The sequence below is a fragment of the Geotrypetes seraphini genome, chromosome 5, assembly GCF_902459505.1.
Source record: "Geotrypetes seraphini chromosome 5, aGeoSer1.1, whole genome shotgun sequence".
Taxonomy (NCBI): Eukaryota; Metazoa; Chordata; class Amphibia; order Gymnophiona; family Dermophiidae; genus Geotrypetes; species Geotrypetes seraphini.
Window position 1 is genome coordinate 136,861,352 of NC_047088.1, and position 23,873 is coordinate 136,885,224.

At 44.4% G+C, this 23,873-nt stretch overlaps 1 protein-coding gene across 8 annotated transcripts in view; it reads left to right on the forward strand.

Annotated features, from left to right (window-relative positions):
• Positions 1-23,873, forward strand: part of PIKFYVE (phosphoinositide kinase, FYVE-type zinc finger containing) — a 936,520-nt gene that overhangs the window by 581,222 nt on the left and 331,425 nt on the right. For all 8 annotated transcript variants that reach the window (XM_033947121.1, XM_033947126.1, XM_033947127.1 and 5 more), the window contains one exon: positions 7,443-7,621. In XM_033947121.1, the coding sequence (XP_033803012.1) occupies positions 7,443-7,621 (179 nt within the window). The remainder of the gene's footprint in view (positions 1-7,442; positions 7,622-23,873) is intronic.

Genomic DNA, 23,873 nt, shown 5'->3' on the forward strand with positions numbered 1-23,873 from the left:
CACCACTCGCTGTGTGAAGCAGAACTTTCTGACATTTGTCCTGGCCGTGTTCCCTCTCAGCTTCAGGCCATCTTAGTGCAATTGCGGCTTTCCATCAGCCTATTGAAGGGAAACCCCTTTCTGTTCATCCGGTGGTTTCCAAATTTATAAAAGGACTTTTCAGTGTCAAACCTCTTCTCAAACTGCCTCCAGTGCTTTGGGATCTCAATGTTGTTCTTGCTCAACTGATGAAGCCTTCTTTTGAACCAATGGTTACGGCTCATCTCAAATATCTCACTTGGAAAGTAGTGTTTCTCATTGCTCTCACATCTGCTCGAAGAATCAGTGAGCTGCAAGCTTTAGTTGCTGATCCACCTTTCACAGAATTTAATCTCAATCAATCCATTGTACTTCCAGTGTTTTTTCCAAAAACTCATTCTCATCCTGGAGCATCAGCTCTTCATACTCTGGACTGTAAATGTGCTTTGGCCGCTGTACCGGGCCATGGTGCGCCCTCACCTGGAGTACTGCGTCCTGCACTGGTCGCTGTACATGAAGGACATGGTACGGTACTACTCGAAAGGGTCCAGAGAAGAACAACTAAGAAGGTTAAGGGGCTGGAGGAGTTGCCTTTTCTCCCTCGAACAGAGGAGATTGAGAAGGGACATGATCGAAACATTCAAGGTACTGAAGGGAATAGACTTAGTAGGTAAGGACAGATTTTTCACCCTCTTCAAGGTAGAGAGTATGAGAGGGCACTCTCTAAATTTGAAAGAGGATAGATTCCGTACGAACGTAAGGAAGTTCTTCTTCATCCAGAGAGTGGTAGAAAACTGGAACGCTCTTCAGGAGTCTGTCATAGGGGAAAATACCCTCCAGGGATTCAGGCAAAGTTAGACAAGTTCCTGCTGAACCAGAACATACGCAGGTAGGGCTAGTCTTAGTTAGGGCGTTGGTGTTTGACCAGAGGGCCGCCGCGTGAGTGGACTGCTGGACACGATAGGCCACTGGTCTGACCCAGCAGCGGCAGTTCTTATGTTCTTATGTACTTTGAACTCACCAAACCACACAGATCTGCTCTTGAACTTTTTGTCTCCTTCGATCTGAACAAATTGGGACATCCAGTTTCTAAGTGTACCATCTCCAACTGGATGGCTGCTTGTATCTCTTTCTGTTATGCCCAGGCTGGACTTCATCTACAGAGTCGAGTCACAGCCCACAAAGTCAGAGCCATGGCGGCTTCAGTAGCTTTCTTCAGATCCACTCCTATAGAGGACATTTGCAAAGCTGCAACCTGGTCCTCAGTTCATACCTTCACTTCTCATTATTGTCTGGATGATTTTTCCAGACGGGATGGCTATTGTGGCCAGAGAATATTACAAAATTTATTCTCCTAAGTTACCAACACTCCCACCATCCCATTCTGGTTAGCTTGGAGGTCACCCACATGTGAGAATAGGTTGCCTGTTTGTCCTGGAATAAAGTACAGTTACTTACCGTAACTGTTGTTATCCAGGGTCAGCAGGCAGCTATTCTCACAACCCGCGCACCTCCCCTGGTTGGCTTCTCTGCTTGCTATCTGAACTGAAGAAACGCACCCTGTGCTGAGCAGGAAGGCACTCGCGCATGCGCGGTGCGGCAGGCTTGAAACTTCTGAAGTTTTCTACAAGCAAGTCTGCTTGCGAGGCTGTCTGCATCCGGGCTCCATGGATGACATCACCCACATGTGAGAATAGCTGCCTGCTGTCCTTAGATAACATCTGTTACGGTAAGTAACTGTGCTTTACAGTAAGTAACTGTGCTTTTTACACTTTCTCCTTTCAGAAAAGTATTTTATCCCTTCATTTTACTTTTTACTTTTTTCAATTTGCATTTATGCATTGCTTCTTGTTTTCTTTTTTCTGTGACCTTGTAGTTTATGAATGCTGAATGCTAGCCTATTTTTCCTTACCTTTTGAAAACCATAGCAGCAAATTTGTTCCCCTAAAACAGTGGTAGGCAAACTCATTAGTCAAAAGAGGCAAAGTACAAGGATTAAGATTTCATTTGAGAGCCATACCCCGCGCCTGCTTGCGCTACGACGGCTATATCAACCCGACTGACACCCCGCTCACCTGCACGTAGTCGAAATTGATTTGTGACAGAGCCTAGAGAGTGACACGGGGAAAAAATTTGTCTCCGTCCCTGCCCCGTCTCTGCAAGCTCGGTCCCCATCCCTGCAAACTATCTGATCCTATTCACACAAGCCTCGAATAGTTTTATTCTGAAATTATTATATTAAAGTATAAAAAGAAACAATATTCTATACCAGAGGTGCCCACACTTTTTTGACTCTCGAGCTACTTTAAAATGACCAAGTCAAAATGATCTACCAACAATAAAATAAAAAAAAAAACACAACGCACATTGTATGCATAGAATTGTTAATTATCATTCCTATTCCGGGGTTTTTTCAAAGAGGTCAAAACAGATGACTCTATGCACTGTAACCTCAGTAATAACCATACAAAAATAGACAAATACCCACCCCCTCCCTTTTTACTAAACTACAATAGCAGTTTTTAGCGCAGGGAGCTGCGCTGAATGCCCAGCGCTGCTCTCGACGCTCATAGGCTCCCTGCGCTAAAAACCACTATTGCGGTTTAGTAAAAGGGGACCATATTGTAAAATATAGACAGCAGATATAAATTCAGACACATTTTGATCACTAAATTTAAAATAAAATCATTTTTCCTACCTTGTCTGGTGATTTCATGAATCTCTGGTTGCACTTTCTTCTTCTGACTGCATCCAATCTTTCTTTCAGCCTGTATGCTTCCTCTCCTCCACACCTCATTCCCTCCCCCAACTTTTTCTTCCTCTCTCCCTGACCTTTCTTTCTTTCTCTCTTCATGCCCCCTTTCTTTTTTTTCTGTTTCTCTTCTTTCCTTCTGTCTCCCTGCCTGCCCCCTTTCTTTCTCCCTGCCCTTCCCCAAGCCACTGCCACTGCCGCTGCCATCGGGGAACAGGATCCAAAACGCCACCAATGGATAACAGGCCCCAAAGCCGACGCCGACACTGCCCCATGCTCTCCCTGCTTCGGACTGACCAGCATTCCTCTCCCCGACGTCAATTCTGCCGTCGGAGAGGAAGTTCCGCCCAGCCAGGCAGCGATTGGCTGGCCCGAACTTCCTCTCCGACAGCAGAATTGACGTCGGGGAGAGGAAGACTGATCAGCCTGATAGATCGCCAAGGCAAAGTGAGTCCTGGGTGATCGACTCACTTTGCTTTGGCGAGCTACCGGTCGATCGCGATCGACCTATTGGGCACCCCTGTTCTATACAATTGTCAATTTATAAATCAGCATCTTCTCCCCACTTTCTCTTCCCCATTTCCTCTCAGCGTCCTCAGCACACTCTCTCTCCACTTCCCTTCAGTGCACGCACATAAAAACAATCATTTTCATTCTATTAATTCATAGAAATTAAAGTCTAAATAATGCCAGTCACATAACAAAATATGATTTTACAAAAATAATTCCCTGCACAGTCAAGCCTGCAAGGATTACTAGATGTCTTTCAGCAGCTCTCCTCCCTCCCCCTTAACGTTCATGGCCAAGTAAAAATGATCTACCAACAATAAAATTTTTAAAAACACAAAGCGCACTGTACGCAGAGAAAATGTTAATTATCATTTATATTGTGCAGGTTTTCAATGAGGTCAAGGCAGATGACTTTATGCAATGTCACCTCAGTAATAATTATACAAATATAGACAAATATACCCCCTCCCTTTTTACTAAACCGCGATAGCTGTGCTGAATGCCCTACGCTGCTCTCGATGCTCATAGGCTCCCTGTGCTAAAAACCGCTGTTGTGGATTAGTAAAAGGGGGCCATAGTGCAAAATATAGACAGCAGATATAAATTCTCAAAACGGACACATTTTGATCATTAAATTGAAAATAAAATCATTTTTCCTACCTTTGTTATCTGGTAATTTCATCAGTCTCTGGTTGTACTTTATTCTTCTGACTGTGCATACAATATTTCTTCACTTCTTTCAGCCTCCGGTATGCTTCCTCTCCTCCAGATCTCATTCCTTCTCCTAGTTTTTTCTTTCTTTAACCCTGCCCCCTTCTTTCTTTTTCTCTCCATGCCCCCTTTCTTTCTGTATGTCTGTTTTTCTCTCTCCATGCCCCTTTCTTTCTTTCTGTCTGTCTTTCTCTCTCCATGCATGCCCCCTTTATGTCTCTCTCCCTATCTTTCTCTCTTCATGCCCCCTTTCCGTCTGTCTCCCTGTCTTTCTGTCTCCCGTCTACTTCTTTCTTTCTGTCTTCCTGCCCCCCCTTTCTTCTTTCTTTCTCCCTGCCCTCCCCCAAGCCACTGCCATTGGGGAACAGGCTGCCAGGGAATAGGCTGCCACCGCTGCCATCGGGGAACAGGCCGCTGCTGAGTTCTGAGCTCTCCCTGCTTCCCTTCCCCGTAAAGAGGACGCTGAAGCACCGGGCTGACCAACTTTCGCTACCCGACATTAATTCTAACATCAGAGAGGAAGTTCCAGGCCAGCCAGGCAGTGATTGGCTGGCCCAGAACTTCCTCTCCGACATCAGAATTGACTTTGGGTGGCGAAAGTTGGTCGGCCCTGCACTTCAGCGTCCTCTTTATGGGGAAAGGAAGCAGATTGGGCACCCCTGCTCTAGACGAGTCACACTCAGTAGCTAAAGAGCCGCATGTGGCTCGCAAGCTGCGGTTTGCCGACCACTGCCCTAAAAGAATAATTCCTTGTACTTGGTGCTCTTCCACTTCCCTTAGACGCTGCCCTATCTTGATGAAATTAGGACCCTTGCTTTTTAATGAACAACCATAATCTGCCCTTCCAATGATCACTGAATCCTATATGATCTCCCACTACTGTGATATTAGAAGCGCTTTATTTATTTTAAGTACCAGGTCTCATATCACCCCCTCTTGATGGGTTCCCTTATCAACTATTGGAAGAGTTCTTGTTGAGAATCTATGATCTCCTTATTCTAGATAACACTGTAAGTGGAACATTCCAATCCACATCTGACAAAGTAAAGGCATCTAAGAATAGCACTCCCCCTTTCACAGCAATTTTGTGTATGTCTTCAAATAAATCTATGAAATTACTTTTGCTTTTGCATTCTCTGTTGACAGATTTATCCACAATATATCTTCCTTATGTCATAAGTCCTGCGCCTCTGTTGTTTTAATATTATTTTTTATATATAGCATCAACCTTTCTTCTTTCCTACTCTACGCTTAATGAACAAAATATGTCCTCAGTATAACTATATTTCAGTCATAGTTGTTTGTTTCATGCTTCTGGGACTGCCACTAAATCCAAGTCATCCACTTTCATTATGTACAGCCTCTAGATTTAAAACTTTGTTTTCCATATTACACTATACATAGTTTTCCATACCTTCTCTGAATACTTTCCTTGATACTTCCTCCCACTGAGATTTGGCTGATTGTCACTGGAAGGGGTTTTTCCCCCTCAGGATAATTCAAAATTTCTGAGTGCATTGGACCTTTCTCCCATTTTCTTTGAGTTGTCATTCTATTTCTTCCTGTTTGGAAGTTAGTGTTCATTTAAATAAATGCTAGAGCTGCTTAACTGTAATTTCATTCCCTGACGATGGCAGGTCAACAGAGTCATGCAATCCATCCTTCTTCCCTATTGAAAGTTGATCCATATTACTTTCTATCTTTTCTCTAGGTGACAGATTGTAAGCACAACAAAAGAGAAGAAGACCCAATGATCCACAGTAAAATCAATCCAACCATGAAAACAAAAAGCTGTGGATACTGATGTTCTGAGATTGATTTATTATACACTCTTACACATTAAAACCATAAAAATGCAGATGTAATAGTCCAACTGGACCTACATGGTCAGTGTTTCGGCGAACATGCCTTCCTCAGGGGTCCAATGGATCTCAAATGCACAGATAAAGAAATGGACTGAAAACAGTCTAATTGTCTTTAAACATGTAGTCAGAAATCACTGCAGACAAGCAAAAGTGACACGAAAAATCGCTACTTTTCGTGTCACTTTTGCTTGTCTGCAGTGATTTCTGACTACATGTTTAAAGACGATTAGATGTTTTCAGTCCATTTCTTTATCTGTGCATTTGAGATCCATTGGACCCCTGAGGAAGGTGTGTTCACCGAAACACGGACCGTGTAGGGTCCAGGTGGACTATCACATTTGCATTTTTATGGTTTTAATGTGTAAGAGTGTATAATAAATCAATCTCAGAACATCAGTATCCACAGCTTTTTGTTTTCATTGACAGATTATAAGAACATAAGAATAGCCCTACTGGGTCAGACCAACGATCCATCAAGCCCAGTAGCCCGTTCTCACGGTGGCCAATCCTGGTTACTAGTTCCTGGCCAAAACCCAAAGAATAGCAACATACCATGCAAGTAGGGCAAGCAGTGGATGTCTTTTTCAATAAGTCTATGGGCTTTTGTCCAAACACTTTTTAAAAACAGCTATCCACTCTTACCACATCCTCTGGCAATGTGTTCCAGAGCTTAACTCTCCTCTGAGTGAAAAAATATTTCCTCCTATTGGTTTTAAAAGTATTTCCCTGTAACTTCATCAAGTGTCCCCTAGTGTTTGTAATTTTTGATGGAGTGAAAAAATCGATCCACTTGTACCCATTCTACTCAACTCAAGATTTTGTAGACTTCAATAATATCTCCCCTCCTTTTCCAAGCTCAAGAGCCCTAACTCTCCAAACATCCCTCTTACACTTGCATTGCAGATTGGTTGGCCTATATGCATGACTCCACTAATCTGCTGTCCTGAGAAAATAAACCATATGTATAAGTATTTCTGCTTAATCTAGGCTAGGCTAACCATGAAGCATAGATTTGCAAATCTGAAATGGTGACTTGCTTGGCTGTTTCCTTGAGTATGAGTGCTGTATTAACGCTGTCCCTTAACTGCCAATAAGAAATGTGGATGGCATTGTTTGTGCAAATCAAACACTGTTTAGTAAACTAACGCCTCCTTTTACGAAACTGCAATAGCAGTTTCTAGGGAGGGGAGTTGCGCTGAATGGCCCGCACTGCTTCTTTTTTTTTTTTTTCAATTATCTTTATTAACAATTGCAAAGGAACAAACAACCCAGAGCAAAACAAACAGATACAGAGCAAAAATAGAACTGAAAATACAAATTGCTAGCAGCCACCACTTTTGAAAACTTAGCAAAGACATTGGAAGTAAGACCTCAGCATGAGGGTGATCTGTATTGCTGCAGAGCTGAGGCCTATAACTTAAAGGAAAACCATTAGTCCAGCATCTATCCTTAAGTTACAAGTTCTTTAAGTATTCCATATTAAGTCAAAGGTAGAATTTAAAAGACAAGATAATATTTGGTGATTTCTTATGCTGAGCTCTCTTGCAATCATACATAATCTGATGGAATTATTTGCTGAATTCTAGGTGACACCAGTTGTTCCCCTTTCTAATGATTCCTGGTCCATGTCATTTGCAAAATACCTAGAACTTCGGTTCTATGGACATCAGTACACCCGTAGGGCCAACATTGAGCCTTGTGGTCACTCCATACATCATGACTACCACCAATATTTTTCCTACAACCAGATGGTGGCTTCTTTCAGGTAAGTAGCCAATGGCAATTATTGTTACATTACTTCAGAATTATGTGACACCATGAGAGTTTGTACATACTGTAATTATCTCTCTGCCCTTCCAATATTCAAAGCAATGTAAACAGACAGGAGAGACTCCTGCCTGCTTAAATCACCTTAGGCCACTTAACCCCTGATATTTAGCAGCACTAAAGTTGGCAGTGCCACTAAAGATCACGTTTCACCAGCTCCAGAAAAATGGACAGTATAGGGACGGTATTGGGGAGGATCCAAGGTAATGTGAGTGCTGGCATTATTTAGTTCCAAGACCTGTATAACTAAGTGGATGATTTTAGGATAACTCAAAAGCTGTCCTAAATTCATCTGTCTAGCTATGCAGGACCAGCCAGGACCCACATAACTAATTTTACAGTCTTAAGTCTCCCCCCACCCAATAACCCCTCCCAACCCCCTCCCCCTGAAAATAGCTCCCTCTTTCCAAACACCACCTGGCTTAACTAATAGTACTGGTGGTCCTAGTATGTGTGTGTGGGGGGGGGGCAATGGGGCAGAAATGAAGCCCACTCACTCTTGACTGTTGCAGTTGCAACAATTCATAGTACTTATATATTACCATACAGTAGCCTTATTCCAATGGTAGCTGTATGCAGCAGGAATGAGTAGGCTTTGCTCCTGCCCCCATTGCCACTACTAGAATCACCAGGTCTATCAGGAAGGCCAATGGGGGGCAGTAGGAACTGTTGTGGGGGGTAGTGGAGTAGGCGTTAGAATATTGTAGACTGGGGTTGGGTAAGAAAGAGGGAGGTTTTGGGGGGGGGCAGGAATAGGGATCAGCAGGATTTAAGACTATAAACCTATATATTTTTTATTTAAAAAGTTTCTATACCGCCAAAAATCTCAGCAGTTTCCTGGCTAATATTTAGCTGGGACTTGCATAACTGTCTTATACAAGCACCATCTGAATATCAGTTGGAACTTACATAAGTGATAGCAGCCAGCCTCACTGGATTTAGCCCTTGATATTCAGCACTGAATATCTGGGGCAAATCTATCTGCTGATCAGCATTTTAAAAAACTGCTGACTACCACAGACTGAATATTATGTTTGTTTTTCCTGATATTTTATATCCAATCCCCAACTCACCCAGGATAATCACAAGAACATAAGACATGCATACTGTGTCACAGCAAAGATCCATTAGACCCCAGCTGGTCTCCAAAAGGTGGCAAGTCCAGATTGTTAGGAAGTACCTAGCAGATCCCAAAGTATAGATCCATTCCTTTTGCTCATTTCCAAGTATAATTTCGGCTTTCTTCAGCTTTACTTGGTTAATAATTATTTGAGGGGTTTTATACCTTAAGAACTTGTCAGAGTATTCAGGGGAGAGATTTAGTTTCTCTTTTATTATTTCATGATTTTATTCTATTTCATTTTAGCACATGCCAAAAACAAAATTAAAATGCACATTCCTAAGAATTTGTCCAAATCCATTCTAGACCCAACTATGCAAGATACCTTGACACATGCTCTAGTAATAATAATTTTTTTAAAAATCCACAGCTTAATTGTAGGTTGAATGAAAAATTTATTCCTCCAGTTATGTTCATCCTTCCTTATTCTCAACCTTCTTTGGGTAAACAGCTGTTCTTTGTTTACTGATTTCACTCCATCTAAGATTTTATAAATGTTTATCATTTCCTCTTTTAGTCTTTTCTTCACCTATGACTTTGGAGGATTTTAAGCAAGGTCTTAGAAAAATTAAAATACAATGTATACTTTGGCTGTAATTTTTCAGAAACACTTGAGCACATAAAATGCTTGAAATAGGCTCTTGTACAATCCCCTTTTATTCTGGGACCAGTGGGTTATGCATCCCTTGCCGCCAGGTTGCCGCCAGATTGAAGTCTTGCTTCTCCCTCTGATAGCATACTCTGGAGCATGCCTCTTGGACACCAATCTTGTCTTCCTACAAGCCAGCCTGTAGGAGCTTATTTTTTTCTTCTCGTGTTTCTTTTGGTAGTTTTCAGTATTTTTTCAATATAGTGAAACCTTGGTTGGCGAGCATAATTCATTCCGAAAACATGCTTGTAATCCAAAACACTCGTATAGCAAAGTGAATTTCCCCATAAGAAATAATGGAAACTCCACAACCCAAAAACTTTAATACAAAATACTGTATGTACTTGTATTAAAAGACCTTGCTTGTTTAGAACAGTCACTACACTCCTGCAGGGTCACAGAGAGATAGGGAGAGAGAGAAGAACCATCGGTTCAATTGTGATGATGTGATGTGTATATACTGTATGTACTTGTATTAAAAGACCTTGCTTGTATATCAAGTTAAAATGTAATAAAATGTTTTGCTTGTCTTGCAAAACACTTGCATACTAAGTTACTTGCAATCTAAGGTTTTACTGTATTTTCTTTTGTGGTTTTGCCCTTGTGTTGTGGTTTTGCCCTCGTGCTGTGGTTTTGCCCTCGTGCTGTGGAGGATCTCTGTGGGGGACATCCTTGTAGTGGGAGATCACAGACTTTTGGAGAACGTCTGCTTCTGGGGGGTTCCCTGTGAGGTAATAAGCCCCCAGGTCAGCTTGCAAGTCTGATAGGGACTCCAGAATCAGGGAACCCCAGATTCATCAGCTAGTGGGTGTAGCATAGGCTAAGCAGTTCCGTGGAGGCACGACTAGGATCAGAGCCAAAGTGTGTGCTTCCGCCAGGCATTTGAGCGATGTATCCGAAGGTGGTGGAGGTCACTGGCAGTGGTTGGGCCGATGGGGTAGTTAGAAGACTTGAAATCCTGCTTTCTAGTTTCCCGAGGCTTTAGATCTCCCTATATGCTGGTTCCAGCATTGCCTGCAGCTTCTTTCATACAGCACATGGAACAGTGAGTAACAGAGTGACAGCCTATTTTGATGATTTGGGGGGGGGTGTCTTAAAAAGGATTTTTTTGGTGGTTTCCCTGCATGGCCTGCCCCTCCCTATATCTAAAATCTTGTTCCCTTCCCGGGCTGTTTTAATGCAAAATCGGCACCCATGGTGGCCATCTTGGATGTTTTCCCCAATTTGAATAAACCTATATTTTTATAGGAGCTTTGTTTTTGCTCCAAACTTCACAGATGGCCTCCCCAGTTCAGAATGGGATGGATTCATGCCTCATTTGCAGTAGATGGCTGTTGGATGTGTAGCTGTGATCCACGCATGCAGCGGCCCATGAGGGGAGCAAAATTTGCACTGATGCAGTGTCTTTCCCCTCCAGGGGGACTCTGCTTGAGCCTTCTACCCAAATTCCTGCGAAATTCACGTCTTGGGACCCTGGGGAGAGTGCTGGCAGTTCCAGCGAAAACCTCATAAGTCTTCCATGCACTCCAAGTCTGAGTCTTGCCGCGGGAAACCTTTTTTCCCTGGATTTTGTGAATGTGCTCTCTCAGTCATACTTGGTTAAGAAGTCCGGGCTGGTTGTCACTCCACCAGCATCTGGGCCATCCATGGAGACTACGCCTCTGCTGGATCCAAATCTTTCAGTTTGTTCCCCAGTGGGGACCTCGTAGTGAAAAAGGGTGATGCCTATGATTGAGTCGAGCACTCCATCGATCGCTCTGCTTTTGCAGGAAGTTTCTGCGGCATCCGCAGATGTGGTGAATCTGGCAGAGCTGTGGATCATATCAAAAAAGGCTCAATGAAACCTCAATGAATGAACATTCAAAAATTGAGTAAACAGGTTTCTAAACCAACTTAAAAGTTGTAAAATAGTTGAGAAAAAGGGTCTCAGAAATCCTGCAACGTTCAATGTATGAATGCCAAGATGGTAATGTAGGTAGGATTCTCGTTCATCGACCCGACTCTCTCACTCATTATTTAAGGCTTTGGAGTCAACAAAACTATATATTAAATAAATACTGCACTTATCTTTAGGCTTTTATGTAGAAAAGTGCCTCCGTGCAAAAAAGTGCTTTCAGCAGTGCAATGCTTTATTCGCCCGATGGGGCCCGTTTCACCAATGATTGATGGCTTCTTCGGGGGTCTTTCTATGAAACTATAAAGAATAGAGAATAAGCAAAGCAATCACGGAACAACTTTTAAGTTGTACAGATATTTTAAAGCAATGTAGTACTCACTGTTCTCAGCTAGGTAACGATTTTCATGAAAATGGCGCCGGTAAATTTGAGACGCCAACATATGTGCATTAAATACACAAACGGCTAAGTATAGAAACTATCCCATTGGATGAACTAGAAAGTGGGACAAGCCAATAAATGAACTAAAAAGAAATTTTTATTTTCATTTTTATTTTCAATATCACATTATTTCAAAAAAATGTTTTCCATTTTCATTTTTATTTTCAATATCACATTATTTCAAAAAATGTTTTCCAACTTATATTGATGTTTAATCCATTCGGCGTTAATGTGTTGAGTTTGTAGATCCATCTCGCCTCGCGCTGTAACAGCTTCTTTTATCGGTCACCGCCTCTGATGTTGGGCGGCTCTCTCTCAATGCACCAACATTGGTCTGGGGACTCTTCCTCTAAGGCCGCCTTGAGCAAGTTGTCCTTTAAGGGACAGCTTCTGTTCAGCCAGGGTCTGAATGACCTTATGGCGAGTGTGCAAGACCGCAGACCCAAATCTCGAGACTACAATATGAACTCACGGCAGCCATTTTGATGACGGCTTTGCATGGGGCAGGAGCATAGGAAGATCGCTCCTGTCTGCATCACCACTAGACCACCAGGTAAGATCCTTGGATGTGGGAGGGGGGTGGGTTAGAGCCGGCCAAAAAATTATTCATGATTTTTCCCTGTTCGTAGGCCGGCTCTGCACCTAACCCCCGCAAATACAGAGAGAGGGCTGTACCTCACTATTCACAGGATGCAAATGTTCATAACAATGAGAATTTTTTGTATTTACATATATTATAATAATAGTGTGACGTGCTCAGTGTTCAAGCATGGGTTGGTAAAGGGACCATCATAGCACTCCGATAGTCCCAAACCACCAGATAGTATGTACCCAATCAGAAAAGCCTTTGTAACATTTATATTAATAACTTATTACACTATGTAAGTAAACTTGTTCTGTAAATGGTTTTTCCAATGATTTTGGCTTCCCATTGCTTGAACAACGACTATGATCAACTCTGAAACTTGTCCCTTTCAGCCGACCCCTTGATTCAAGTTGTGCTAGAGCGCTTCATCAAGAGGGAGACGCTAAAAAACATATGTGCATAAACACTACGCTATAATAAATGCTACATACTTTGCTCTTAAACTTGCTCTAAAAGTATTCTACCTAAATCTCTTTACATTTAAATATATTTAATACCCTATGTTAGCTTCAGAAACAGACAGTGTTCAAGGCCCAGTTAAAAGCCCACCTCTTTGAGAGTGCTTTTAAATCCTAACTCCTCTCACCTTGGGTTTGCATCCCCAACCCTATATGTCATGTCTGTCTGTCCTAGTTAGATTGTATGCTCTTTTGAGCAGGGACTGTCTATAAATGTCAAAATGTACAGCACTGCGTTTGCCTTTCAGTGCTATATAAGTGATCAGTAGTAGTAGTAGTAGTAGGGAGGACTAGAAAACTAGAGACTGATTTCCTCAAGATTCTATCAAAAAACGGCTTCTAAAGCGGCCGGTATATTCATGGCACTACCAAAGTAGGGGTATGATTGGACAGTAGTCATCTGGTCACCTTTTTTGGCATATTCATTTTTTAAACAGATCTAGCCGCAAAAGTCTAAATGGTGACCTGGATGTCCAAGTCCTAAGCCCGCCCTAAACACGCTTCCAATTCACCCCCATGAAATTTAGAGACACTGTTGAGAAATAGCATAGAAAATCATTAGAAAGTAGGATTAGAAAATGGTGATTTGGAAATTTTGGCGATCCAAATGTCCAAGTGCCGCTTTATGATGTCTTTTGGACTTTTTATTATTTTTTTAAATGAGCCCCACAGTCTGACAGATAAGTGAAGATAGTATGCTTGATGAAGGGGATTCACAATTTTACATGGTCGAAGGCTCCAAAAATCCAGGAGGACTTCCCATGAGGTGTAGTACAATGTAGATAAAGCAATTGTTCTTAACCCTGTCCTGGGGGACCTCCAGCCAGTCGGGATTTCAAGAGAGAAACATAGAAGCATGATGGCAGATAAAGGCCAAATGGCCCATCCAGTCTGCCCATCCTCAGTAACCATTATCTCTTCTTCTCTCTAAGAGATCTCACATGTATATCCCATGCTTTCTTGAATTCAAACACAGTCTCTGTCCCCACTACCTTTTTCGGGAGACTGTTCCACGCATCTACCACTCTTTCCATATAAAAATATTTCCTTTGATTACTCCTGAGCCTATCAACTCTTAACTTCATCCTATGCCCTCTCATACCAGAGTTTCCTTTCAAATGAAAGACTCATGCGCATTTACACCACATAGGTATTTAAACGTCTCTATCATTATCTCCCCTCTCCTGCCTTTCCTCAAAAGTACACATGAACACAGCTCTCTGAAAATTGATCAGGGTCTACCAGTCCTCCATTCCAATTTGCGTTTGTCTTCTGCAGTTACTTCAGCCATGAACACAAAACAGAAATATCTGTTAAGCAATTCAGCCTTTTCTTTATCAGCTTCTACATATTTCTCCCCTTCATCTTTGGGTCTCACAATGTCCCTTCTGCACTAGAGGTCTGCACGGGAACGGGGATCGCGGGGATCCCGCGGGTCCCACGGGGATCCCGCGGGTTCCCCCCCTGGCTCACGGGACTCCCACGGGGACGCCCCCTGGCCCACGGGACTCCCACGGGGATGCCCCCCTGACCCACGGGGACGCCCCCTTGCCCACGGGACTCCCACGGGGATGAAAACAGCCTACCTAAATTCTGGCGATGCAAGCATGCAGCTTACAAGTCTGGCGTCGCGTCGGGAAATAGCCATGTTGAGCAGTGAGCTCAGCACGTACACAGATGAAAGCCTTGCTTGCTGATTGGTCCGGCGGCCCCGCCCCACCGTGCCGCCGGACCAATCAGCAAGCAAGGCTTTCATCTGTGTACGTGCTGAGCTCACTGCTCAGCATGGCTATTTCCCGACGCGGGCATTAGGCTGTTTTTTGTCATTTCGGGTGGGAGATGGCAGCGGCAGCAGCAGCCTGAAAAAGAAATCATCCTGGCCGGGTTCGGTGTCATGCTCCGGAGCTTCTACAGCCTTCCTATCTCCCTCTCCCTTCTACCTGCGGCTCTCTTCGGCAACTCAGCAGCAACGATCGACACAAGCTTCTGGCGTCGGGGCCTACCCTCTGCGAGTCCCGCTTGTTTCAACTTCCTTTTTCCACAAAGGTGGGACTCGTAGAGGGAAGGCCTCGATGTCGGCAGCTTGTCTTGATCACCGCTGCTGACGAGTTGCTTAAGAGAGCCGCGGAGCAGGGGGGTGTTGCCAGGTGCAGGTAGAAGGGAGAGGGCCAGATGCAGGACTCGTGGGTGAGGGAGGAGAAGAGAGAGGGGAGAGAAACAAAAGGAAATATTTCATACTGGGCTGGGCCGGAGTGGAGAGAGGGTGGAAAGATTCTGGCTACAGGGTGCAGTAACAAAGGAAAAGGGGGGAAAGCTGAAAATGGAGATAGTGACACAAAGAAGAGAAAGGGTAAGCAGGACCTTCTGAATAAGGATAGAGATACAGAGGGGACATGAAGAGGAGGTGAAATAGAGACATAGAAGTAATGCTGAAAAAGTGTGTGGGGGGGGGGAGATAAAGACATTGAAAGGGCAAATGGTGAATATGGGGTAAAGACAAGGACAGAGACAAATGAAGATTCTGAAAAAGTGGTGAGATAGGGATATAGGTGAGATGGACACAAAGAAGGGTGATGCTGGAAAATAGGTGGAATGGTAATTCTGACAGACACAGAAGGGAAATGCTGGATCAAGGAGAGATGGGGCTCAGGCTGGATGGAATGAGGAGAAATGCCTTGTTGGCCCGGAACTTCCTCTCCTACGTCAGAATTGACGTCAGGGAGCGGAATGCTGGTCAGCGCGACGCTTCTGCAGGGAAAGCTTGGGACAGCGGTGGCTTGGGGACTATTCCCCGATGGCGGTGGCAGCAAACCGAGTGGCTTGGGGGAGGGCACGGAGAAAGAAAGAAAGGGGGCAGACAGAGAGACAGAAAGAAGGGGGAACAGGGAGACAGAAAGAAAAAGTTGGGGGAGAGAATGAGGTCTGGAGGAGAGGAAACATACAGGAGGCTGAAAGAAAGGAAGAAAGATTGGATGCACAGTCAGAAGAAGAAAGTGCAACCAGAGACTCATGAAATCACCAAACAGCAAAGATAGGAAAAATGATTTTATTTTCAATTTAGTGATCAAAATGTGTCTGTTTTGAGAATTTATATCTGCTGTCTATATTTTGCACTATGGCTCCCTTTTACTAAACCGCAATATTGTTTTTTAGCGCAGGGAGCCTATGAGCATTGAGAGCAGCGCGAGGCATTCAGCGTAACTCCCTGTGCTAAAACCTACTATTGTGGTTTAGTAAAAAGGGAGGGGGTGTATTTGTCTATTTTTGTATTTTGTTACCGAGGTGACATTGCATAGAGTCATCTGCCTTGGGAAATGTATATGGCAGATATCTTTGTTTTGTGTTCAAAAGAAAAGGAAATGCATTTCTGGTTTTATTTCTACAGTGTTGAAGTACTTGTTGGCCCTTGCTGTGACTGGTGGGGATCCCCAAGCACCGCCAGCAGAGGACCTCCTCTAGAGATGGTCAGAACTCCCCTCCACCAAGCGCAGCAGTCGCTGGCAGCATCCATGAGCCACTGAGGTGCCAGCATCTGTGACTCAGGGACGCTACTGCTGCCTGCCAAGCTTGGCAAAAGGGACCCCAGGCCAACTGCAAAGGAAGTCCTCAGCTGACAGTTTGTGGGTTCTCATCAGCTGAGTATTTATATTTTATATTTACATTAGAGGTTCTGGTAGAAACCCATTTACAAAGTATGTATTCTTCCCAATTAATATTTCCAAATTAATAGTCTCTTTGCTTATTTGTAAATGGGTCTCTACCAGAGCCTTTAATTCAGTAGCATAATTAAATAAAATAACTATTTCTGAAGTTTATAGGGAAGGATGGTGACGGAGGGGATTCCTCGCGGGGACGGGTGGGGACGGAGGGGATTCCTCGCGGGGACGGGTGGGGACGGAGGGGATTCCTCGCGGGGACGGGTGGGGACGGAGGGATTCCTCATGGGGACGGGTGGGGACGGAGGGATTCCTCACGGGGACGGGTGGGGATGGGTGGGATTTTGGCGGGGACGGGTGGGATTTCTGTCCCCGCGCAACTCTCTATTCTGCACTTCTTCCTATCACTGATATATCTACAGTGTCAGCTATTTTTCTTCCATTTGCATCTTTGCTTTCCTGACTACTCGACCAGCTTCTCTTAACTTTTCCAAATATTTTTGCCAGTCTTCCTCTTTCTGTGATCTTTTGTAGCTTATGAAAGCTAACCTCTTATACAAGTTGTAAAGGATTTCAATCTCCTGGGCTCTTTTGTAAACAAAGAAGCAACTAGAAGGGAGATAATACTCCACAGACTAGCACTTGGTTGTTCTTCAATGAAAGGTCTCGACAAAGTATTCAAAGGCAAGGAGGTAACACTCGAAATGAAGATCAGGCTTGTCCATGCACTCATTTTCTCAGTGGTCAGTTACAGATGCAAAGGCTGGACACTACAGAAACAATACAGAAAGAAGATTGACTCATTTGATGTTTTCGTGCTGAAGAAGGATTTTAGGTGTGCCGTGGACCACCAGAAGACCTAACAAATCCATTCTGGAAGAGATCAAATTGGCTATGTCACTCAAAGTCCAAATGATGAAGTTACAACTGTCTTATTTTGGTCACACCAAAGGGTAGAAGAGTGCAGATAAGAGAGACTTACCCGATGAGTGGTGTTCCCCTCGCTATGTACTATATAGAAGTTCTACCACATTTATGTCCTGATTTGTAAGAACTCCCTACCTCACTCTATACTCTCTCTCACTCTATTCCCTTCACATGTGTAATGATTCTTTTTATAATTTGGCACTGTCAACAGTGGGTATACTAACTTGAGTAAGAATTTCAAAAATGATATTATCCCAGGACAAGCTGGCAGATATTTTCACATATGGGTGACGTCATCAACGGAGCCCGGATGCGGACGCCTCACAAGCAGACTTACTTGAAGAAACTCGAAGTTTCGAGTTGCCTGCACCACGCATGCGCGAGTGCCTTCCCGCCCAGTTCTCAGTTTTCCGTGGAGCCGAGAAGTCCGTCTTTGACTCTCTGCATGAACTTTGTTACTTAGTGCCTTCTCTGAACCGTGGTTTGTACTTCTTTTTCTCACGAATCGCTGTTCTTTCTTTCTTTTCTTTTATTTCTTTCTTTAAAAAAAAAAAAAAATTTCTTCCGTTCGTTTTCCGGGACAGCCCAAGGGCTTCGATCTTGCGGCGGCTATTTTTTCTTCTATGCCCCGGTCAGTTACGGGCTTTAAGAAGTAAGTGTCGGTGCACAATATCTCTTACGGACCCACATCGTCGCTGCCTTAAGTGTCTTGGGCCGAATCATCATCCTCGGTCATGCCTGCCTTGTCAAACACTTCAGCCTCGTGCTTTCAATCATTGTTGTAACTTGGTAGATCAGCTCTTCGGGATGGAGTCTTCTTCTGATCCCTCGACTTCGAAGGCGACTTTGGCCTCGATTCCTACTGTGGCTCCTCCTGCTTCTTCTGCTTCCACCTCGAGCCTCATCAGACCTTTGTTTTCAGCGGCTCTTTCTTCGATGACATCTGCTGTATCTTACCCTGTTTCCTCAGGTCAGATTGCTCAGCAGTCTGTTCCACCGGTAGTGATTAAAGTGCCTAAGACTCCCAGGTCCAAGCACACTCACACTACCTCGAGGGAACCTCCAGCCAAGGCAGGTGGTCCGGTTTCAGACGCGGATCCATCCTTGCTGGCTTCTTTCCAGACCATGTTAGACTGCAGTTTATTCAGTTCCTTACAAACATGGGACCCAAACTGCTTCCTATTATCCAGCCTGGACATTCAGCAGACTCCTGCGAGGTCGAGCAGCTTCCTTTGCCTCAGTCTGAGCTTACACACTCTTTGCAGGGAGCAGAGTCTCTGCGAGTGTCTGGTCTGGTATCCAAGCACGTGAAGCAAGGAGCAGATTCTTTACGAGTGCCTCGGCAGGACTCCTCACACTCTATCCAAGGAGCAGAGTCTTTGGGAGTACATCGAAGTTCCTCCATCAAGCCTCTGGAGCTTCGATCCACAGCCTCCAGTCCTATCTATTCTTTGATAGCATCGGCTCCTTCTATCTCCGAGGCGAAGTCTCCTCGATCCTCGAGATCTGCTTCCAGGCACAGTTCTCACCGACGATCGAGGCCTTCATCGAGGTACCCTTCGAGACATAGTTCTTCTAAAGAACAACCTTCTTCAACTAAGCCTCGATCTACCCCAACTTCAACTAGACCACTGACTCCTCGTTCGAGGTCTCCAATGCCGGACCTCGAGGATATCCCGGTTTCGATTGCCTCATCCAAGTCACCATGTTCCTTTGATGCCTTTTTTCCTGCCAAGGCTTCATCTTCGACCCAAGCTGCCTCGATGTCCTTGAGTCCTTCTCGAGGCAAAGCATTGGCAGATCAGCTATCTTTCTCATCTTTTCTTCGTCAGATGGCTGTGGACTTGGACCTTCAAATGGATACTGGCTCCAAATACTCTAAGGAATATCTTGAAGTCATGCATTTTCCTCAACCTCTGGCAGAGTCTCTGAAGCTTCTACTTCATAAGCTTTTGAATCAGACTTTTGGTCGATGCATGGAAATACCTTTTTCTATACCAGCTGTTCCAGGCAAATTGGGCTCTAGGTATAAAACTGTACATCGCAAAGGGTTTGACAACTCGCAATTATCTTATCAATCCCTGCTTGTCGAGTCCTCCTTGAAAAGGTCCCATCCTTCCAAGGTTTATGCCACCGTCCCTCCTGGAAGGGAAAACTATGGACAAATTCGGACGTCGCATCTATCAAAATGCTATGATGTCCTCTAAAGTCCTCAACTATAATTTTCAATTCATTACATATTTTGAATTCCTTATTCCTTTACTACCAAAGTTCTTGAATTATTTGGATACTCAAATGCACTTAATTTCAACTCCGCTTGCATCTCCTCCAGTCATCTTATGATGCCTTCGAGTTGTCTGCCCAAACAGCTGCTTGCTCTGTAGCTATGCGTCGTCTTGTCTGGCTTCGCACCATTGACATGGACCTAGTCTTCAAGACTACTTAGCTAATATTCCTTGTGAGAGCAATGACCTCTTTGATGAATCTATCGAGGCAGCCACCAAGAAATTGTCTGACCATGAAAAGTCCTTCGCTTCTATTGTCAGACCTAAGCCAAAGCCAGCTCCTGCCAAACCTGCACGCCCTGCTTTTATTTATCAACGGCAACCTCAGAAGCAACAGAAACCTCAACCTTCTGTTGCACCTAAGGCTTCTCAGCCTTTTTGACTGTTTACAACAGAGCATAACCTCCACCGTTCTGAATCTGTCTCATTTTCCTCCCAGAGGAGGCTGTCTCCATCATTTTTACACCCGATGGACGTTAATTACCTCAGACCTCTGGGTACTTACCATCATCAGGGAAGGATACTCTCTTCATTTCACTCAGGTTCCACCAGAGCTTCCTCCAAGAGAGTATCCTTCCAATCCTTCCCAGACCGCCCTTCTTCTTCAGGAAGCTCAAGCTCTGCTTCTTCTCCATGCCATTGAACCAGTTCCCTTAGAACAGCAGAACAGGGGGTTTTACTCCCGTTACTTCCTTGTTCCGAAGAAGATGGGTGATCTGCGACCCATTCTGGATCTCAGGGCTCTCAACAAATTTCTAGTCAAAGAAAAGTTTTGAATGTTGTCCCTGGCATCCCTTTATCCCCTTCTAGATCAGAATGACTGGTTTTGATCTCTGGATCTCAAGGAGGCCTACACTCATATCCCCATTCACCCGACCTCCCGTCAGTACCTCAGATTTTGGGTGGGAAATCTGATTTATCAATACAGATTACTACCCTTCGGCCTGGCCTCGTCTCCCAGAGTGTTCACCAAGTGCCTGGTTGTGGTAGCAGCAGCCCTAAGGAATCATGGACTTCAGGTGTTTCCCTACTTCGACGACTGGCTTATCAAAGATTCCACGTCTCAAGGGGTTATTGTAGTGACCCGACAGACTACCTGGTTCTACAAAGTTTGGGATTCGAGATCAATCTCAACTTCAACCCTCACAGAATCTACAATTCATTGGAGCTGTTTTGGACACGGTCCAACTCAGAGCATTCCTTCTACAACAACGACTGGAAACTGTTCTTCAACTCTTTCAAACAGTGTCTTCCCGCTCTTCCATCTCAGCAAGACACATGATGGTACTTCTAGGTCACATGGCCTCTATTGTACACGTGACTCCTTTTGCCAGACTTCACCTCAGAATTCCTCAGTGGACTCTGGCATCTCAATGGACGCAAGTTTGCGACCCTCTTTCTCGACACATTTCAGTCACTCTTTCATTGAAGGACTCTCTCCGTTGGTGGATGCTCTCTTCCAATCTTTCCAGAGGCTTGCTTTTTCAAATGCCCCCTCATCAGAAGGTCCTCGCGATAGACTCTTCGAGCTACGCTTGGGACGCTCATCTCGATGGTCTCCGTACACAAGGCCACTGGACCAGTACAGATCGTCAGTATCACATCAGTCTGTTGGAACTCAGAGCGATCCTCAAAGCTCTCAATGCTTTTCAACATCTTCTTCACAACCAGGTAGTCCTCATCTGGACGGACAACCAAATCACCATATATTACGTCAACAAACAAGGAGGGACGGATCTACCTCCCTTTGTCAAGAAGCTTTGAAGATTTGGGACTGGGAAATCTGCCACAATGCCTTCCTCAAAGCTGTCTACATTCAAGGGGCGAAGAATTGCTTTGCGGACAACTTGAGTCATCTTCTGCAACCTCACAAATGGATACTCCATTCCTCGCCTCTTCATCACATTTTTTCACAGTGGGGAACACCTCAGATAGACCTCTTTGCAGCTCCCCACAACTACAAACAGCCTCAGTTCTGCTCCAGGATATACTCGCCTCGAGGCAGATGCTTTTCTTCTGGAATCTTCCTCTATGCATTCCCTCCATTCCCTCTCATTCTCAAGACTCTGGTCAAGTTGAAGAATGATCATGCCACCATGATTCTGATTGCTCCTCGGTGGCCGAGACAACCTTGGTACTCCCTTCTACTTCAACTCAGCAGCAGGGAGCCATACCTTCTACCAGTTTTTCCTTCTCTACTTACACAGAGTCAAGGATCTCTGCTTCATCCTAACCTGCACTCTCTACACCTGACAGCTTGGTACCTCTCAACATAACTCCTCTTCAGTTTTCTCAATCTGTAAGAGATGTTATAGAAGCTTCTCGTAAGCCTACCACTAGACAATGCTATCACCAAAAGTGGACTAGATTCTCTACGTGGTGTTTTTCTCATCATAAGGAGCCTCTGCATTCTTCCTTATCTTCTGTTTTGGACTACCTTTTGCACTTATCCAATTCTGGCCTCAAGTCTACATCTATCCGAGTCCATCTCAGTACAATTGTGGCTTTCCATCAGCCTATCGAAGGGAAACCCCTCTCTGCTCATCCTGTGGTTTCCAAATTCATGAAAGGACTTTTCAATGTCAAACCTCCTCTCAAAACGCCTCCTGTGGTTTGGGACCTCAATGTTTTCCTTACTCAACTAATGAAGCCTCCATTTGAACCAATTGATAAGGCTCATCTGAAGTATCTCACTTAGAAAGTAGTCTTTCTCATAGCCCTCACTTCTGCTCGACAAGTCAGTGAGCTGCAAGCTTTAGTTGCTGACCCACCATTCACAGTGTTCCATCATGACAAGTTGGTTCTTCGTACTCATCCTAAATTCCTCCCTAAAGTGGTCTCGGAATTTCATCTCAATCAATCCATTGTTTTTTCCAAAGCCTCATTCTCACCCTGGAGAATCAGCTCTTCATAGTCTGGACTGTAAACATGCTTTGACCTACTTGGAACGCACCAAACCACACAGAACTGCACCTCAACTTTTTGTTTCCTTCGATCCAAATAAGTTGGGCCATTCTATTTCAAAACGTACCATCTCCAACTGGATGGCGGCTTGTATCTCATTCTGCTATGCCCAGACTGGATTATCCCTTCACAGTAAAGTCACAGCCCATAAGGTTAGAGCTATGGCAGCTTCAGTAGCTTTCCTCAGATCTACACCTGTTGAGGAAATTTGTAGAGCTGCTACTTGGTCCTCGGTTCATACCTTCACTTCTCACTATTGCCTAGATACTTTCTCCAGACGGGATGGACTGTCTGCTTGTGAGGCGTCCGCATCCGGGCTCCGTCGATGATGTCACCATCTCTCATTTTCTCTACTACCCTTTCATCCAGCATCTCTTCCTCCTTTCCCACCACCCCAGGGTCCACCATCTCTCCCTTTCTCTTCCCATCTACCCTCCTATCCAGTATCTCTATTCCCCCTCCACACCATCCATTGTGTCCAACTTTTCTCTCTTTCTGTTCCTTCCCTCCCTCCATCCCATTGTCCACCATCTCTCTCCCTCTCCTCTATTTTTAGACCCATTATTTCTTCCCTCCCTCCCTCTCTCCCGTCCCCCCAGTCTGAAATATGCACGTCTCTTTGAACCCCCCTTCCCTCATATACTTCTACATCAGTCTCCCTTCCCCCATTTACAGTAAAACAGACAGGAGGCTGCAGCAAGCCCTCCACGACCAGGAACAGTGTTGTATCAAGGAAGGTCACTAACCTCCACCCCACCATCAAGTGGGTGGAAAGCTTCAATAGTGAATAAAGGATGTTTATCATATCAAACACAATAGCTGCCTGCTGTCCCTGGATAACACCTGTTACGGTACGTAACTGTGCTTTTTGGGACTTTAAATCAGTGCAGAATTAATAAGAAAACAATATCAATTGCTAGACAGAGCCAGCAAATGTACTCACTCATTCCTTATGCTGACTTAACATTCAAAGCAAAAGTGTCAGATCTGGAAATTAAAACTGCATTGGCAGATGCTAACATCAAAGCACTTCAAAGCCATGTGAAACGTACCTTAGCCATTGAAATGGAATTTGAGGATGCCAGCAACAGATCGCGAAGAAACAACATTCACTTGCTGGAGTGCCAGAGGGCAGAGAAGGCAATAATA